We start from the raw sequence: 19,617 nt of genomic DNA, 5'->3' as shown, positions 1-19,617 counted from the left end.
CTAGCAGCCAATTTAAACCACTAGCAAATTTAAACCACTACATTTTAAAACTATTTCTATGACTTTGCAAATAGTTCGGATTGCTACACCATACAATTTCACTCCCTACTTTTTCTTGCATTAGCAAAAATAAAACCACTACATTTTAAAACTATTTCAATGACTTTGACAATAGTTCGGATTGCTAGAATGATTCGAACCAAAATATGAGCAATCTTTCAACAAACTTCAGTGGCGCGAAATTATTTAAACATTCTTTGACTAATAGTGTAACTTTCGAGACATTTTGGGCCGGTACACAAAATAAAAAGATTTAACTAATTCGGAAAACTAAAAACCAATCAGTTTTAACAAACTTTTAACACGGTTGCCTTGTTCAATTTTTCTGATAACGCAGAATTGACAATAACGCAAAGCTAAAAGATTTGCCAGGCCCTAGTCCCAATCTAGCTTCCCCAAAAGCGACGACTGTCTTGGGATTGAGTTGCTAAAACACTAGTCAAGTTCTTGCCTTTAGTTATGTTTTCTGGGATTTTTAAAGAGTTTCAAAGAGTTTCAAAAAAAGATGCACAAAAGTTTTAAGATGGAGTAAAACTTGAACTTCGTTGATACGAATGAATAAGCAAAAACAGACAAACTGGCTTAACTAACACAAACTAGATAACGCTCTGAGAAAAAAAACAAATCATTTTTGTCTCCTTAAAGGGAAAATAACTTTGTACTCTTTCATTTAAAAGATCGTAGTTTTTCTTTTTTGTAAACATATGGTACACGGTGAAATTTAAAACAAAACCTGATTGGAGGCGTCTTTTGCAGAATGCCCACTACTTAACACATAATGGGGTGGGCTCCATTTAAATAGGTTTGAATGCCAGAGTGCCTTCCTTCGACAGCGTTTGTTGCTTTTGCAATCCCACTCACGGCCGCATCTCGCCGGTTCCAAAGGAACGGTGGGAATAAAACCTCCGCACCATGCTTTTTTTCAAATTAGAACCAAACTCAACTCGTCATTTTTTTCAAATTTTTCGGTTTCTTAACGTTTTCTATCACAATTTCAAAACTTTCATCGGCTAAGCAGAAAGATGATTTTTCCAGACCTCTCAACACTTTGGGGTCACCGCAAAAAATGGTTCGTTCGCAATCAGTTGATCCACCGTCATACAGAAGAAAAATTCTCAAACTTTGAAGGATCTTGAAATTTTGAGCTATAAAGGATAAAATTTGTCAAAATTTCAGGGAGCCCGAAATTTTGAGCTTCAGGGAAGGGTGGCAGATTTGCATCTAGCGAATGGGTTTGTTTTTAGTTGAGAGGGCAAACTGAGTGGCTATGTCGTTTGTTACTGGCATAACAAAACGAGCAAACGCGTTTTTTTGTAAAAGCAGATGCTCGAAGTTTACATATTCAGTTTTTTGAGTAAAACCAGTTTCCGGTAAATCTTTTTTGCTGGAAAAAAATTGAGGCCGGACGCTATAAGAATTGGCTTGTTTTTAGATGAAACTGTGTATTCGAAAGACGACTGAATCATAGAAACTTGTTTGTCCTAGTTTGCGTTTGTTTGTTACTTGAGTACAGCGAAAAATCACTTTCAGTGTTTTATATTTGACGGAAATTTTACGTCCATTAATAAAAGCAGGCTTTTTTAGTAATCATAATGATTTGTTGAAATATTTAATTGAAAAAAAAACTAAAAATTTGTCGATAAGAGTCCTAAGTAAATTGGTAAGCCTCTTTTCAGCATGCTTGAGGAAAACCCCATTTTTCAATGTGACGCGTGTGTTGAATACAGGATTAACTTTGATGTGATATGATTTACAATAAGAATAAGAATGAGAATCTGTTTACGAAGAGACCGGTTGATCTTCGAAAAGTTTGTTGAAATGTTACTTTCAGGAGCGGATATTGGACCTCCTAAAGTGGCGGAGGTACTACAAGCCTTCCAAGAAATCAACACGGGCAAGGCTCCCGGTGACAGTCAGATCACCAGTGACCTTCTTAAGTTGCTCGAGAAGAAAATTCTCAAGCGTCTCACAAAGATTTGCACTAATATCTGGATTGATCCGGGAAAAACTCCCCAAAATTAGAGAGACGCAGTAGATCTCAACCTGTTCAAGAAAAGAAGCAGAGCAGAACCGAACAATTACCGTTTTCCTTCTTGACCAAATTGGCAGAGTGTTCGCAAAGGTGATTGCAAATAGGGTGATTGATCAGCTGCCCAAGATCTCATCCTATCAACTTGAATTCCGAAGCCACAGGTGAACAGGCCAAGCTATCTAAGCAATTAGATGTTTGCTTCAAAGAAGGATTGAAAACAGCAACCTCTTTGTATGGCTTTCATCGACCTGAAGAAAGCTTTTGATTCTATTGAAAGGTAGGGGCTGTTTATTGCCCTAAGGAATTTTGGAATCCCAGGAGATATCATCAGTTTGAATGAAGCCCTCCACAACAAACCCATCGGCAATTCTAATAAGAATAACACCTTCGTAGTGAACTGGGGGTGCAGCAAGGGTGCATTTTGGGCCCACTGTTGTTTATCATCCTTTTTGACTTCCTCCTAAATAAGACCAGTGAGAGAAAAGAAAGAATGCGTACGCTGATGATCTGGCTTTGATCTCTGACAATCAAGCAAATGCTACCAAGTCGCAGAATGAGATGGCAAAAACCTTAGGATTGGCTCAACTAGAAATTTCTGTCGAGAAAACTAAAAATATTGTAATTAACACCAAAGACAATACTTATGTTCCTATCAATGTACTCAGTGGGCAAGTTGAAGAGGTTAATCACTTTGAGTAACTCTGTTGCATCATAGCATCTGATGGCAGCGCTGACAAGGCGGCTATCGGCAGTCGCATTTCTAAGACAGGGATAGCAATGTCTTAGACCCTCCCTGGTGTCTAGAAGGTTGACACTAAGGAGCAAGGGTCTGCTCATCGAGATTTTCCTAAAGCCAGTCCTGCTACCTGGCTTAGATACCCTTGTTATCAGATGAACTGCTCTTGGTAGACTAAGGCAGTTATATAACGCGCTAAAAGATTGTGTCTAAAACTAGTAAGTAGAAATGAAACGAAACTAAAGGAATTGAACGAATAGGTAAAAACAACGCCAGTTGCACATCATCTATGCAGGAAAAGGGTTCAATTGTATGCTTCCGTTAACAAAAAGTTCGGAGTCGATAGCTTGATTGATCTACTTGAAGGTGCTAAAGATTGGATAAGGCAGCGTAGAGCTGATCTTGACAACGATGGGCTCAAGATTGAGTTTGACCAGCATAACTGGTTGCAAAATCCGACAACCAAACTTAATTTTACATATAGTGAGAATTTTAAAGCAAATGCTATCAAAAAAAGTCGCAAACAGTTCAATAGTTCAATGTGCTAAGCAAAATTTTGTTAGATTTTTCATAGCAAAAAAAAAGAGAGGAACAGACACCTCAGAGATAACATTCAGAATCCTCGGTCCAGACCTCCGATAGTAGTGAAAATGAAACTGATAAAGAAATTGAGCCCAGACAGGGGTGGTCCAAGAAAGACAAATTCGACTGCTTTCTGTCCGACTGTAACAAGACTTATGTCTAAGTCAGTGGTTGGATTAAGCACATGCAAAACTGCCACGCGCATGTGAAATTGATCAGCGCATCAGAACCGACCGTCTCAGCACCCCAACTGAGTCGGCAATCTTTCGCATCAAATCAAAAGACTAGGACAGGTGTTGAGTTGCTAAAGTATCCATGATCAATCACTGTTATGTGAAGCACCTGTATTCGTGATTTAAAGTAAGTGCAACGCCCAAGCCGCCAATCATGTTGGCGTTGTCCCTGTGCGTAGACTCAATAGGCAAAATTGTGCAGAAGATAGCGTCATGACCTTCACTGCTACCTCGGAAAGGTAAAATGGGTTCCCGGTGGTGACTTTCACTGCGTTTGAATTAGTTCTAATGATTTGATAAAGTCAAAATCATAGGCCCCTGGCCTTGACCAGCTGGGTTGCAGATGGGGGGAACTTATTATTACAATAAGGGTTTCATTCAGCATTAACTTCGGTGTTAAGTTATAAAATAGGAGGTAAATTGTTGTGGATTTAAACCGTTTAGTAGTGAAACGATTAGGTATGAAAACATACGGTGTTTAATTGGCTGGTATTCAATTGTCAGACACCAGGCCTCACAATGGCAACCGCTGGACGTCCTCGTGAGTTTGAGTCTCAAAACTGAACAAGACTGCTCGTATCAGGGCAAAACCTTGAAAATTCCGATTGCCTTTTAGGGTCTATGGAGCAGTAATAACATGAAAAATTTAAATGTAATAAAAAAAATCAAATTAAAAAAAATGAGTTATTTTGTAGAAAAAATCACCCCACATGCCATATTAAGTACAAAGTGATAGATTTTGCTCCTATTAACAAATCAATTAAGGCATATAGCCTCCTTGAACCAATATGTAACGATTTATAAGACGGATTAAATCTCCGCTTACGCGTTAATAGCGCGAATTATATCACGCGTTAATTGTCCCAAATTGGTCAAAATGGCCAAAATGGCAAATCTTTAAACCATCATAAGTCTACGAAAATTGATAACAGGTGAAATATATTTTTTTAATTTAAGCTCAGGACAACAAGAGTTTTCGAATGATATTAAAAAAATTCCGTCAAAATTTGCTAGTTAAAAAGTCCCACCTCGAGCACAAATATTCCGTTACTTTCGTTCGGAAAGTCGGAATAAAAAATAGTTTAGTTAATTTTAATAGGTTAATTTAAAATCGAAGGCCCTTGATTTGTTCTTTTTTTTGCTGTTTTTTCCGGATTTCCGAATTACAAATTAGATAAATTTTTTTTATTATTTTTCCGTTACTCATTCTCCTTATCGGTAGATATTATCCCAGAATTTTGTTTGAGCCGTTCAGAGATTTGGAGCCTCATACGGTTCTGGTCGATTCCCTCCATCATGAAACAAGCCTCGGTTTTCTTGCTAGAATGTGTTTTTTTTTGTGGATGAACTGTGTTTTTTTTTAACTTGAAATTTCTACTAACGTGGTTTACTATCTTAAAATTGTGTCCACTTTGCATTAGATTCACATGAAATTTTCATAGATTTTGAACGCAAATACATATTGTGTTGTTGTAATACTATGTTTTGTTGTCTTCAGGCATTTCTTTTTTGCAATTTTTCGAGAAAAAAAACAATTTGCACTCGGAAATGATTATCGTTGCTTTGTTTAAATAAAGTTGAATGCACGCACCCTAAGTTTGACTGGGCAAAAATGATTATCGCAACCGGAGGCGGGCGAAAGATGGTGTTTGAAGACATTATCACAACTGATAGAATTTAGATTGAGTTTGGTGGCCGTCATTAAAATATATTGCACATGGTATAGGGCGAGAGAATAAGTTATTCTTACAGTGATCACTGGAAAGCGTCTTTTAGCGCCTACTTTGTTCACATCTACCTGTCTCCATTGAATTCCCTCAGTGTCTATCTACTTTACAGCCCCCTTCCCTCCCCCCCCCCCCCCCCTCCATCACCTATGCTCTATGTTTTGGCATACATAAATCATGAGCTTGTCTAATGAACAGAATCAGGACTTTTCCAAAGATGAATTGTAAAGCAGATCGCAATTCCCACTTATGGCCCTTTAATCTTCCATCGGACAGTTAAAGTGAGTTAGGATATAGTGAGCCCCCTCTATAAACAGAAGAAAGAGAAAAAGTGAAGGTGGCACAATTAATAAGAAGAAAAAGAGTCAATTGAGCGTCACTTCTGCCCACTCACTGGCATAAAATTTGAAAAAGAAATACAAACGCAGAAAAAATCAAAAAGAGAAAAACAATTTCTGGAAGTATAGAAATAATGCTTCGCATAGAGTCTCTTCCGAAACAAAATAAACTAAAAAGTAGAAGGAAATGAAAACTGGAGCAAGTTACTCAGTCTCAAAAGAGATTAAGACCAATTTTTTTAAAGGTATGTCTGAAAATACATAACAAAATTTCTTGCGTCTGTGAATTTGGCAACAGAAACATGTTCGTTCGATTTTAATATGGGGATAAAATTTTGGTCACAAGCTTTTTGAGAAACCCTCATTTCAAGATTTCAAATAAGATTCAAAAATGTTTACTCAGAGTGAATATGTTGCCGAAACGTGCGAACTCAGCAACAGATTCCATAAAACAGCACAAGTAATTAAATCAACGGATCTGATTGGCTAGTCTAAGCTTGACCTCATCCAAGTTCAGGCTTAAGTAACCAATTAGATCGGACAATTACATTCGTTTTTCAATAATTATAATTGATTACAGTTACCAAAAATAGGTGTTTAAAGTATTTTTAATCGTTTATAAAGGTGATGATACATTACCAGATATTATAATACATTATAAACCTTTATAATGGAACGCAGTTCATAGAGAAAATTTTTGAAATAAATTAGGAAGATTATAACTGCTTATCATGCCAAAAATTTATCACAACAATAACATAATTTGATCATATGCTCTGGGTGTTTATTTTGTGTCAGTAACAGAATCTCTATAAATGCGATAGTTTCTCAAACTTTAGTTCATCTGAATAACAAAACTTTCACAGAGATCCTTTCACTCTAATTGAAAAGATCCCGCCGTTGGTGCAAAATACATTTCCAAAAATCAAGAAACTCAAACAAAAAACTGATATTTTGTTTTTAAAAACAAAAATGTGTGTCATAAAATAACTCTAATTGAGAAAAGAACAAAAAAAAACGCTATAACTCTGATTTCATTACTATACTGCTAGAAATGATTCTCACATTTTTCATAAAAACCAACGTCAACGAAAAGCAAAAAAAAAGTATTTCAGATACCAGGTCAAAGACAAGATGGGCAAACAGAAAAGATTATAATCCATCAAAAACGATTAAAATGGATTTTTGTGCTTAAAAAATAAATTAAAAATTGAGGTGAAAACAACTGATTAAAGTCGATTATTGTGGTACGGAAAAAAATGGATTGATAATCCATTAAAATCGATATGAAAATTTTTATGGTTGATTATAATTTGTGTTCATAGAGTGAGATTATTGTGCCATATTTGTTCTATATTTTAGTGTGGGGGGATGATTTTCAAAAAAAATGATTCATTTCATTTTCGTACATTCAATTTTTCTATGTTATTACTGCTCCATAAACCTTAAAAGGCAGTCGGAACATTCAGGGCTTGGCCTTGATACGAGCAGTCTTGTTGACTTAGAACCACGATGCTCAAAACGCACCCTAGCAAATTTTAAGCCAAATAGGCCCCGTACAATCAAATATGTATCTGTTGCTAACTTCTCAGACGTAAATTTTCTGTTTTCCTTGGTTGTAACGAAGCGCTTCTCTTCTTTTTTGAAATCTATGTTGCTGATACTTGGCGTGATGAGAACCGGATTGACTGGAATAAAATAAATGCTTTTAGTCTGAGTTAGTTGTTTTGTTACGTATTGGTGGCAGGTTCAAGCAGGGCTTCCTGAATGCGGCGACCTCGACCAAGTGCTGGATTCTGACGGGGGGCACTACACTGGGGATAGACGGGTACATCACAGACTTGTTGAGTGAGAGGATCTACCAGGAGTGGATAGGAGTGGTGAAGAGCACCTTCCAACTCATAGGCATCGCCAACTGGAACTGTGTGGACCAACACGAACACATTCTACAGGCATGCACTAATACTCTAACACTACATCACATACAATCCACCACACCGTCTCTTTCCTTCAACCCACTCCCCCCCCCCCATTAGTTTTGACATGATAATAATGATAATACATGCACACCAATCATGTTCTGGATTTGCTAATCAAATCACATGCCAACTTTCATTACAATCGCGTGACCTTTTATTTTGTTCTCCGCTTCATGAGGCGAGACACCTGGAAAGGGGCCGTGGTCGCTCAATGCTCTCCTCCCATACGATTCCAATTTGCATTTGTAAATTTTGAAAACAATTTTTTACCATGATTATTCTTAACCGTACTTGCAGTTAAGTATCAAAATGAGGGAAGGGGGACAGAGCCCATGTTTGAATTAGACCATGACCCGTGAGAATTCCTCGGTACTAATTTGAAGATCCAGTTTTGACTGAATGCCAAGAGTAGTCATAAACAGCTTTTACGAAAATCTCTCTTCAAAATCCCATTCACCCTGAAAAAGCTGCACTGTCTTCTTCAACATAAAATATTTGAACGTTTTGAGAACTGCAATTCTGAATTCTGTTGACATGAATAAATGAAAACACATTTTTAAACACATGCTGGAATAATCTGAGCTCTACCATCCTTCTCCGTTTCTGTATAAATATCTTCTAATCGCTCTCTCACTAAGTGCTATTAGTCTACATTCCAGATTAATATTCTATTGTCAAAACTATTTTAAACATTAGTTCAAAAATAACTATATTTTCGCTGTCAAGTTATGTCATTCAAAAATAGCTCAGAGACATAATTTGTGGCACGCTTTTTTCGGCAAGTAAAGAGTTGCAAGGCTCAGTCATCTAATTTTAACATAGTGTTGAATACAAAAAAGTCAACCACATTTTTAAACTGTTTTGAAAATCTGCCCTCTTCCCTCTACGAGAAAATACCAGACATCGACTTCATATTAAAACAAAGCAACCGCCTTAACAGTTTTGCTTTTGTTTCCAGTGGTATCTGAAGAGACGCTGGGCGATGGAGGAGGGTCTGCTGCCCCCCACGAAGAGAAGCAGGCGGGGTTCTGAGAAGAAGAAGGGGTCGTCCTGGAACAAGTCCTCCTCATCATCCTCCAATGACCACAACCCCTCCTCCCCCCGCCCCCACTCCCAATCTGGGGGGTCTACCAGGACTGCTAGTGTTAGATCACCCCAACAACAAGCCTACAATTACAGGTTCATAGATCTCAAGCACAACAAAGCTAATCTTTCATCTTTGAAAGAAATTTACTTAAGGTGCTTTATTACGGGCCTTAACACGCAGCGTAATAAACAGCGCAGCGTAATAAAGCACCTTAAGTAAATTTCTGTCAACATGAACAAACTCCTTAAATATGTCTTTTACTGCAATCGGACTGCTGTTTGTCAATTGTTTCTTTTTTGCTTTTTCCGCCCAAACACCGTCATCAATTGAAATGTTGATGATTGAGGGGTTCCCGTCTTTCAATCTGAATTTCCCGCGAACAAGGTTAATTGTCACAAATGACAAAAATTTGAGCATTGTACAAAAATCTTTATGTGTTTTGGCCACAACTTTAGTGATTGGAATTTTAAAAATAAATTCGCTACAAATGGATCGTCCAAGCGGAATCATTGCCCTCATTTTGAAAAAAACGTTTGTGGTGAAAGGTGGGACGAATACCTAATTCGACAGAAAAAAAAACAATCGATTAATAACAGAGCCTGAAATTGTCGAAGAAATGGAGTACCTAATGTGTACGTACTTAAGTTTTGGCTTAAAGGTGGCAGCAATGGGATTGATTGGTCGGAGGTTTCGATATGGTATCTGCCATAAAGAGGCTGAACAAGTGCCATAGACATCTAGATAAAGCCTGCGACTTATCAGTCAACTACATTCTAAGTCACGCAGCATACGTTTAGTTCGCACCAGGTTTTCGAAAAGCTTTCAGACAATTTTTACATATTGAATTTTGCGCAAATTTTTAAACAAACTAAAAAATAACTGGAAGAGCTCAAGTTTGCTTAAAAAAATGAAGGCCGCCTAAAACAAGTTTTTGATGAGTTTTAGCAGAGAATATCGCTTAAGAACTCTTGGTAGTACTGAATTCATAATGCTTTTCGGAGGTCCTTGTAGGCATTGGCATTTTAAGAAAATAGCAAGTGAGGAGTACGGAAAACATGCAGGTCGCCTCATAAGCGAGGATTTTAAAAGCAAAGAAATAGAATCAAGGAAAACTGGTGAGAATGACGACCAGCAAAAAGAAACACGTTGGCACATTTGGACACCTTCGAATCCAAAAGAGGGTGGATAACTGACTGACTGCGTGACGGAGGAAATCCCGAATTGCTCTTTGCTCATGAGTTCCTGGTGCAAGGTCTTCCTCTGGCTGGATAACCCGGGAGGTTAACAGTCATCAATTTATGGCACTGCATCAGTCTGGTTACTACTTGAATTATTTTGGAAGAACGAAAGTTAAAGAACTCCAAATAAATTCTCGCGACACTGCTGTAAATTCTTGTCTTAGTGCTATAAATCTAAGAAACTTATTATGAGAATAATCTCGAGATTTTCACCGCTTCAATTTTTATCTGAAACGATTTATAATGATCCATGATGAGGATGATTTGTTTTGTGACAATTTAGTGATGTGTGCTGTCTAGGGTTGTCCCGATGGCGGGCACTATTGACTTTCACAACGCTTCTATTACAATGTAAGTTGTTTTTATCATCAATAGTCAGTTTCAGTTGGTGGTGTGATGTTGGTAGGTGTCGTGCGACCCGTGCGTGTCCGCGGGACAGACTGCAGAAGTACTCCTACCCCCTGAACCCCCACAACAGCCATCTCATCCTCGCAGACTGTGGGGTGAGGGACAAGGCCAAACACGAAGTGGGCATGCGCTGTGACATCGAGACATTCATCTCACACAGCAATGGACTCAACACTCCTCTAGTACTCATTCTAGGTCTGTCCACTAATTCTCAATCATATTTCCCACTTTTAGTATACGCGTATCATCTCACAGAGCAATGAACTCAACACTCCTCTAGTACCCATTCTAGGTCTGTCCACTAATTCTCAATCATATTTCCCACTTTTACTATACGCGTATCATCTCACACAGCAATGGACTCAACACTCCTCTAGTACTCATTCTAGGTCTGTCCACTATTTCTCAATCATATTTCCCACTTTTACTATACGCGTATCATCTCACAGAGCAATGGACTCAACACTCCTCTAGTACTCATTCTAGGTCTGTCCACTATTTCTCAATCATATTTCCTACTCTTTACTATACGCGTATCATCTCACAGACCAATGGACTCAACACTCCTCTAGTACTCATTTTAGGTCTGTCCACTATTTCTTAATCATATTTCCCACTTTTACTATACGCGTATCATCTCACACAACAATGGACTCAACACTCCTCTAGTACTCATTCTAGGTCTGTCCACTGTTTCTTAATCATATTTCCTACTCTTTACTATACGCGTATCATCTCACAGACCAATGGACTCAACACTCCTCTAGTACTCATTTTAGGTCTGTCCACTATTTCTTAATCATATTTCCCACTTTTACTATACGCGTATCATCTCACACAACAATGGACTCAACACTCCTCTAGTACTCATTCTAGGTCTGTCCACTAATTCTCAATCAAATTTCCCACTTTTATTATGCCCGTCTCATCTCACAGAGCAATGGACTCAACACTCCTCTAGTACTCATTCTAGGTCTGTCCACTATTTCTCAATCATATTTCCTACTCTTTACTATACGCGTATCATCTCACAGAGCAATGGACTCAACACTCCTCTAGTACTCATTCTAAGTCTGTCCACTATTTCTTAATCATATTTCCCACTTTTACTATACGCGTATCATCTCACACAACAATGGACTCAACACTCCTCTAGTACTCATTCTAGGTCTGTCCACTATTTCTTAATCATATTTCCTACTCTTTACTATACGCGTATCATCTCACAGACCAATGGACTCAACACTCCTCTAGTACTCATTTTAGGTCTGTCCACTATTTCTTAATCATATTTCCCACTTTTACTATACGCGTATCATCTCACACAACAATGGACTCAACACTCCTCTAGCACTCATTCTAGGTCTGTCCACTAAGTCTCAATCAAATTTCCCACTTTTATTATGCCCGTATCATCTCACAGAGCAATGGACTCAACACTCATCTAGTACTCATTTTAGGTCTGTCCACTATTTCTTAATCATATTTCCCACTTTTACTATACGCGTATCATCTCACACAACAATGGACTCAACACTCCTCTAGCACTCATTCTAAGTCTGTCCACTATTTCTCAAACATATTTCCTACTCTTTACTATACGCGTATCATCTCACAGAGCAATGGACTCAACACTCCTCTAGTACTCATTTTAAGTCTGTCCACTATTTCTCAAACATATTTCCTACTCTTTACTATACGCGTATCATCTCACACAACAATGGACTCAACACTCTTCTAGTACTCATTCTAGGTCTGTCCACTATTTCTTAATCATATTTCCCACTTTTACTATACGCGTATCATCTCACACAGCAATGGACTCAACACTCCTCTAGTACTCATTCTAGGTCTGTCCACTAATTCTCAATCATATTTCCCACTTTTATTATACGCGTATCATCTCACAGATCAATGGACTCAACACTCCTCTAGTTCTCATTCTAGGCCTGTCCACTAATTGTCAATCATGTTTCCCACTTTTATTATACGCGTATCATCTCACAGAGCAATGGACTCAACACTCCTCTAGTACTCATTCTAGGTCTGTCCACTATTTCTCAATCATATTTCCTACTCTTTACTATACGCGTATCATCTCACAGAGCAATGGACTCAACACTCCTCTAGTGCTCATTCTAGGTCTGTCCACTTTTTCTTAATCATATTTCGCACTTTTACTATACGCGTATCATCTCACACAGCAATAGACTCAACACTCCTCTAGTACTCATTCTAGGTCTGTCCACTAATTTTCGATCATATTTCCCACTTTTATTATACGCGTATCATCTCACAGACCAATGGACTCAACACTCCTCTAGTACTCATTCTAGGTCTGTCCACTATTTCTTAATCATGTTTCCCACTTTTACTATACGCGTATCATCTCACACAGCAAGGGACTCAACACTGCTCTGGTACTCATTCTAGGTCTGTCCACTAAGTCTCAATCACATTTCCCACTTTTATTATACGCGTATCATCTCACAGAGCAATGGACTAAACACTCCTCTAGTACTCATTCTAGGTCTGTCCACTAATTGTCAATCATATTTCCCACTTTTTTTATACGCGTATCATCTCACAGAGCAATGGACTCAACACTCCTCTAGTACTCATTCTAGGTCTGTCCACTATTTCTTAATCATGTTTCCCACTTTTACTATACGCGTATCATCTCACACAGCAAGGGACTCAACACTGCTCTGGTACTCATTCTAGGTCTGTCCACTAAGTCTCAATCACATTTCCCACTTTTATTATACGCGTATCATCTCACAGAGCAATGGACTAAACACTCCTCTAGTACTCATTCTAGGTCTGTCCACTAATTGTCAATCATATTTCCCACTTTTTTTATACGCGTATCATCTCACAGAGCAATGGACTCAACACTCCTCTAGTACTCATTCTAGGTCTGTCCACTATTTCTCAATCATGTTTCTACTCTTTACTATACGCGTATCATCTCACAGAGCAATGGACTCAACACTCCTCTAGTACTCATTCTAGGCTGTCCACTATCTCTTAATCATATTTCCTACTCTTTACTATACGCGTATCATCTCACACAGCAATGTACTCAACACTCCTCTAGTACTCATTCTAGGTCTGTCCACTAATTTTCAAATAAATTTCCCACTTTTATTATACGCGTATCATCTCACAGAGCAATGGACTCAATACTCCTCTAGTACTCATTCTAGGTCTGTCCACTATTTCTCAATCATATTTCCTACTCTTTACTATACGCGTATCATCTCAGAGAGCAATGGACTCAACACTCCTCTAGTACTCATTCTAGGTCTGTCTACTATTTCCCAATCATATTTCCTACTCTTTACTATACGCGTATCATCTCACAGAGCAATGGACTCAACACTCCTCTAGTACTCATTCTAGGTCTGTCCACTATTTCTCAATCATATTTCCTACTCTTTACTATACGAGTATCATCTCACAGAGCAATGGACTCAACACTCCTCTAGTACTCATTCTAGGTCTGTCCACTATTTCTCAATCATATTTCCTACTCTTTACTATACAAGTATCATCTCACAGAGCAATGGACTCAACACTCCACTGGTACTTATTCTAGGTCTGTCCACTATTTCTTAATCATATTTCCCACTTTTACTATACGCGTATCACCTCACACAGCAATGGACTCAACACTCCTCTAGTACTCATTCTAGGTCTGTCCACTATTTCTTAATCATATTTTGCCACTTTTACTATACGCGTATCATCTCACATAGCAATGGACTCAACACTCCTCTAGTACTCATTCTAGGTCTGTCTACTATTTCTCAATCATTTTTCCTACTCTTCACTATACGCGTTTCATCTCACAGAGCAATGGACTCAACACTCCTCTAGTACTCATTCTAGGTCTGTCCACTATTTCTCAATCATATTTTCTACTCTTTACTAAACGCGTATCATCTCACAGAGCAATGGACTCAACACTCCTCTAGTACTCATTCTAGGTCTGTCCACTATTTCTCAATCATATTTCCTACTCTTTACTATACGCGTATCATCTCACAGAGCATTGGACTCAACACTCCTCTAGTACTTATTCTAGGTCTGTCCACTATATCTTAATCATACTTCCCGCTTTTACTATACGCGTATCATCTCACACAGCAATGGACTCAACACTCCTCTAGTACTAATTCTAGTTCTGTCCACTATTTCTCAATCATTTTTCCTACTCTTTACTATACGAGTATCATCTCACAGAGCAATGGACTCAACACTCCTCTAGTACTCATTCTAGGTCTGTCCACTATTTTTTAATCATATTTCCCACTTTTTACTATACGCGTATCATCTCACACAGCAATGGACTCAACGCTCCTCTTTTACTCATTCTAGGTCTGTTCACTATTTTCTAATCATATTTCCCACTCTTTACTATACGCGTATCATCTCTTACAGCAATGGACTCAACACTCCTCTAGTACTCATTCTAGGTCTGTCCACTATTTCTCATTCTTATTTCCTACTCTTTACTATACGCGTATCATCTCACAGAGCAATGGACTCAACACTCCTCTAGTACTCATTCTAGGTCTGTCCACTATTTCTTAATCATATTTCCCACTTTTAATATACGCGTATCATCTCACACAGCAATGGACTCAACACTCCTCTAGTACTCATTCTAGGTCTGTCCACTATTTTTTAATCATATTTCCCACTTATTACTATACGCGTATCATCTCACACAGCAATGGACTCAACACTCCTCTTGTACTCAATCTAGGTCTGTTCACTATTTCTTAATCATATTTCCCACTCTTTACTATACGCGTATCACCTCTTGCAGCAATGGACTCAACACTCCTCTAGTACTCAACCTAGGTCTGTCCACTATTTCTCAATCATATTTCCAACTTATTACTTTACGCGTATCATCTCACAGAGCAATGGACTCAACACTCCTCTTGCACTCATTCTAGGTCTGTTCACTATTTCTTAATCATATTTCCCACTCTTAACTATACGCGTATCATCTCACACAGCAATGGACTCAACACTCCTCTATTTCTCATTCTAGGTCTGTCCACTATTTCTCAAACATATTTCCCACTTATTACTATACGCGTATCATCTCACACAGCAATGGACTCAACACTCCTCTTGTACACATTCTAGGTCTGTTCACAATTTCTTAATCATATTTCTCACTCTCTACTATACGCGTATCATCTCACACAGCAATGGACTCAACACTCCTCTTGTACTCATTCTAGGTCTGTTCACTATTTCTTAATCATATTTTTCACTCTTTACTATACGCGTATCATCTCACACAGCAATGGACTCAACACTCCTCTTTTACTCATTCTACGTCTGTTCACTTTTTCTTAATCATATTTCCCACTCTCTACTATACGCGTATCATCTCACACAGCAATGGACTCAACACTCCTCTTGTACTCATTCTAGGTCTGTTCACTATTTCTTAATCATATTTCCCACTCTTTACTATACGCGTATCATCTCACATAGCAATGGTCTCAACACTCCTCTAGTACTCATTCTCGGTCTGTTCACTATTTCTTAATCATATTTCCCACTCTCTACTATACGCGTATCATCTCACACAGCAATGGACTCAACACTCCTCTTGTACTCATTCTAGGTCTGTTCACTATTTCTTAATCATATTTCCCACTCTTTACTATACGCGTATCATCTCACATAGCAATGGTCTCAACACTCCTCTAGTACTCATTCTAGGTCTGTCCACTATTTTTTAATCATATTTCCTATCTATAACTATACTCGTATCATCTCACACAGCAATGGACTCAACACTCCTCTTGTACTCATTCTAGGTCTGTTCAGTTTTTCTTAATCATAGTTTTCACTCTTTACTATACGCGTATCATCTCACACAGCAATGGACTCAACACTCCTCTATTTCTCATTCTAGGTCTGTCCACTATTTCTCAATCATATTTCCCACTTATTACTTTACGCGTATCATCTCACACAGCAATGGACTCAACACTCCTCTAGTACTCATTCTAGGTCTGTCCACTATTTTTTAATCATATTTCCCATCTGTAACTATACTCGTATCATCTCACACAGCAATGGACTCAACACTCCTCTTGTACTCATTCTAGGTCTGTTCACTATTTCTTAATCATATTTCCCACTCTTTACTATACGCGTATCATCTCACATAGCAATGATCTCAACACTCCTCTAGTACTCATTCTAGGTCTGTCCACTATTTTTTAATCATATTTCCTATCTATAACTATACTCGTATCATCTCACACAGCAATGGACTCAACACTCCTCTTGTACTCATTCTAGGTCTGTTCACTATTTCTTAATCATATTTCCCACTCCTTACTATACGCGTATCATCTCACACAGCAATGGACTCAACACTCCTCTATTTCTCATTCTAGGTCTGTCCACTATTTCTCAATCATATTTCCCACTTATTACTTTACGCGTATCATCTCACACAGCAATGGACTCAACACTCCTCTAGTACTCATTCTAGGTCTGTCCACTATTTTTTAATCATATTTCCCATCTGTAACTATACTCGTATCATCTCACACAGCAATGGACTCAACACTCCTCTTGTACTCATTCTAGGTCTGTTCACTTTTTCTTAATCATAGTTTTCACTCTTTACTATACGCGTATCATCTCACACAGCAATGGACTCAACACTCCTCTTGTACTCATTCTAGGTCTGTTCACTATTTCTTAATCATATTTCCCACTGTTTACTATACGCGTATCATCTCACACAGCAATGGACTCAACACTCCTCTATTTCTCATTCTAGGTCTGTCCACTATTTCTCAATCATATTTCCCACTTATTACTTTACGCGTATCATCTCACACAGCAATGGACTCAACACTCCTCATGCACTCATTCTAGGTCTGTTCACTATTTCTCAATCATATTTCCCACTTATTACTTTACGCGTATCATTTCACACAGCAATGGACTCAACACTCCTCTTGCACTCATTCTAGGTCTGTTCACTATTTCTTAATCATATTTCTCACTCTTTACTATACGCGTATCATCTCACACAGCAATGGACTCAACACTCCTCTTGTACTCATTCTAGGTCTGTTCACTATTTCTTAATCATATTTTTCACTCTTTACTATACGCGTATCATCTCACACAGCAATGGACTCAACACTCCTCTTTTACTCATTCTACGTCTGTTCACTTTTTCTTAATCATATTTCCCACTCTCTACTATACGCGTATCATCTCACACAGCAATGGACTCAACACTCCTCTTGTACTCATTCTAGGTCTGTTCACTATTTCTTAATCATATTTCCCACTCTTTACTATACGAGTATCATCTCACATAGCAATGGTCTCAACACTCCTCTAGTACTCATTCTAGGTCTGTTCACTATTTCTTAATCATATTTCCCACTCTTTACTATCAGCGTATCATCTCACACAGCAATGGACTCAACACTCCTCTAGTACTCATTCTAGGTCTGTCCACTATTTTTTAATCATATTTCCTATCTATAACTATACTCGTATCATCTCACACAGCAATGGACTCAACACTCCTCTTGTACTCATTCTAGGTCTGTTCAGTTTTTCTTAATCATAGTTTTCACTCTTTACTATACGCGTATCATCTCACACAGCAATGGACTCAACACCCCTCTTGTACTCATTCTAGGTCTGTTCACTATTTCTTAATCATATTTCCCACTCTTTACAATACGCGTATCATCTCACACAGCAATGGACTCAACACTCCTCTATTTCTCATTCTAGGTCTGTCCACTATTTCTCAATCATATTTCCCACTTATTACTTTACGCGTATCATCTCACACAGCAATGGACTCAACACTCCTCTAGTACTCATTCTAGGTCTGTCCACTATTTTTTAATCATATTTCCCATCTGTAACTATACTCGTATCATCTCACACAGCAATGGACTCAACACTCCTCTTGTACTCATTCTAGGTCTGTTCACTTTTTCTTAATCATAGTTTTCACTCTTTACTATACGCGTATCATCTCACACAGCAATGGACTCAACACTCCTCTTGTACTCATTCTAGGTCTGTTCACTATTTCTTAATCATATTTCCCACTGTTTACTATACGCGTATCATCTCACACAGCAATGGACTCAACACTCCTCTATTTCTCATTCTAGGTCTGTCCACTATTTCTCAATCATATTTCCCACTTATTACTTTACGCGTATCATCTCACACAGCAATGGACTCAACACTCCTCATGCACTCATTCTAGGTCTGTTCACTATTTCTCAATCATATTTCCCACTTATTACTTTACGCGTATCATTTCACACAGCAATGGACTCAACACTCCTCTTGCACTCATTCTAGGTCTGTTCACTATTTCTTAATCATATTTCCCACTTATTACTTTACGCGTATCATCTCACACAGCAATGGACTCAACACTCCTCATGCACTCATTCTAGGTCTGTTCACTATTTCTCAATCATATTTCCCACTTATTACTTTACGCGTATCATCTCACACAGCAATGGACTCAACACTCCTCTATTTCAAATTCTAGGTCTGTCCACTATTTCTCAATCGTATTTCCCACTTATTACTATACGCGTATCATCTCACACAGCAATGGACTCAACAATCCTCTTGTACACATTCTAGGTCTGTTCACAATTTCTTAATCATATTTCTCACTCTTTACTATACGCGTATCATCTCACACAGAAATGGACTCAACACTCCTCTTGTACTCATTCTAGGTCTGTTCACTATTTTTAATCATATTTTTCACTTTTTACTATACGCGTATCATCTCACACAGCAATGGACTCAACACTCCTCTTTTACTCATTCTACGTCTGTTCACTTTTTCTTAATCATATTTCCCACTCTTTACTATACGCGTATCATCTCACACAGCAATGGACTCAACACTCCTCTTGTACTCATTCTAGGTCTGTTCACTATTTCTTAATCATATTTCCCACTCCTTACTATACGCGTATCATCTCACACAGCAATGGTCTCAACACTCCTCTAGTACTCATTCTAGGTCTGTTCACTATTTCTTAATCATATTTCCCACTCTTTACTATCCGCGTATCATCTCACACAGCAATGGACTCAACACTCCTCTAGTACTCATTCTAGGTCTGTCCACTATT

At 38.2% G+C, this 19,617-nt stretch overlaps 1 protein-coding gene across 1 annotated transcript in view; it reads left to right on the top strand.

Moving 5' to 3' along the window:
- LOC134851254 (uncharacterized) overlaps window positions 1-19,617 on the top strand; it is a gene marked incomplete at its 3' end in the record, with an annotated part of 180,541 nt that overhangs the window by 147,398 nt on the left and 13,526 nt on the right. Inside the window, 3 exon segments of the mRNA XM_063867256.1 lie at window positions 7,456-7,660; window positions 8,646-8,866; window positions 10,419-10,615. Coding sequence (XP_063723326.1) covers window positions 7,456-7,660; window positions 8,646-8,866; window positions 10,419-10,615 — 623 coding nt within the window.

This window comes from Symsagittifera roscoffensis, chromosome 7 (assembly GCF_963678635.1).
Source record: "Symsagittifera roscoffensis chromosome 7, txSymRosc1.1, whole genome shotgun sequence".
NCBI classification, from domain to species: domain Eukaryota; kingdom Metazoa; phylum Xenacoelomorpha; order Acoela; family Convolutidae; genus Symsagittifera; species Symsagittifera roscoffensis.
This window is presented reverse-complemented; position numbering and strand designations above follow the sequence as displayed.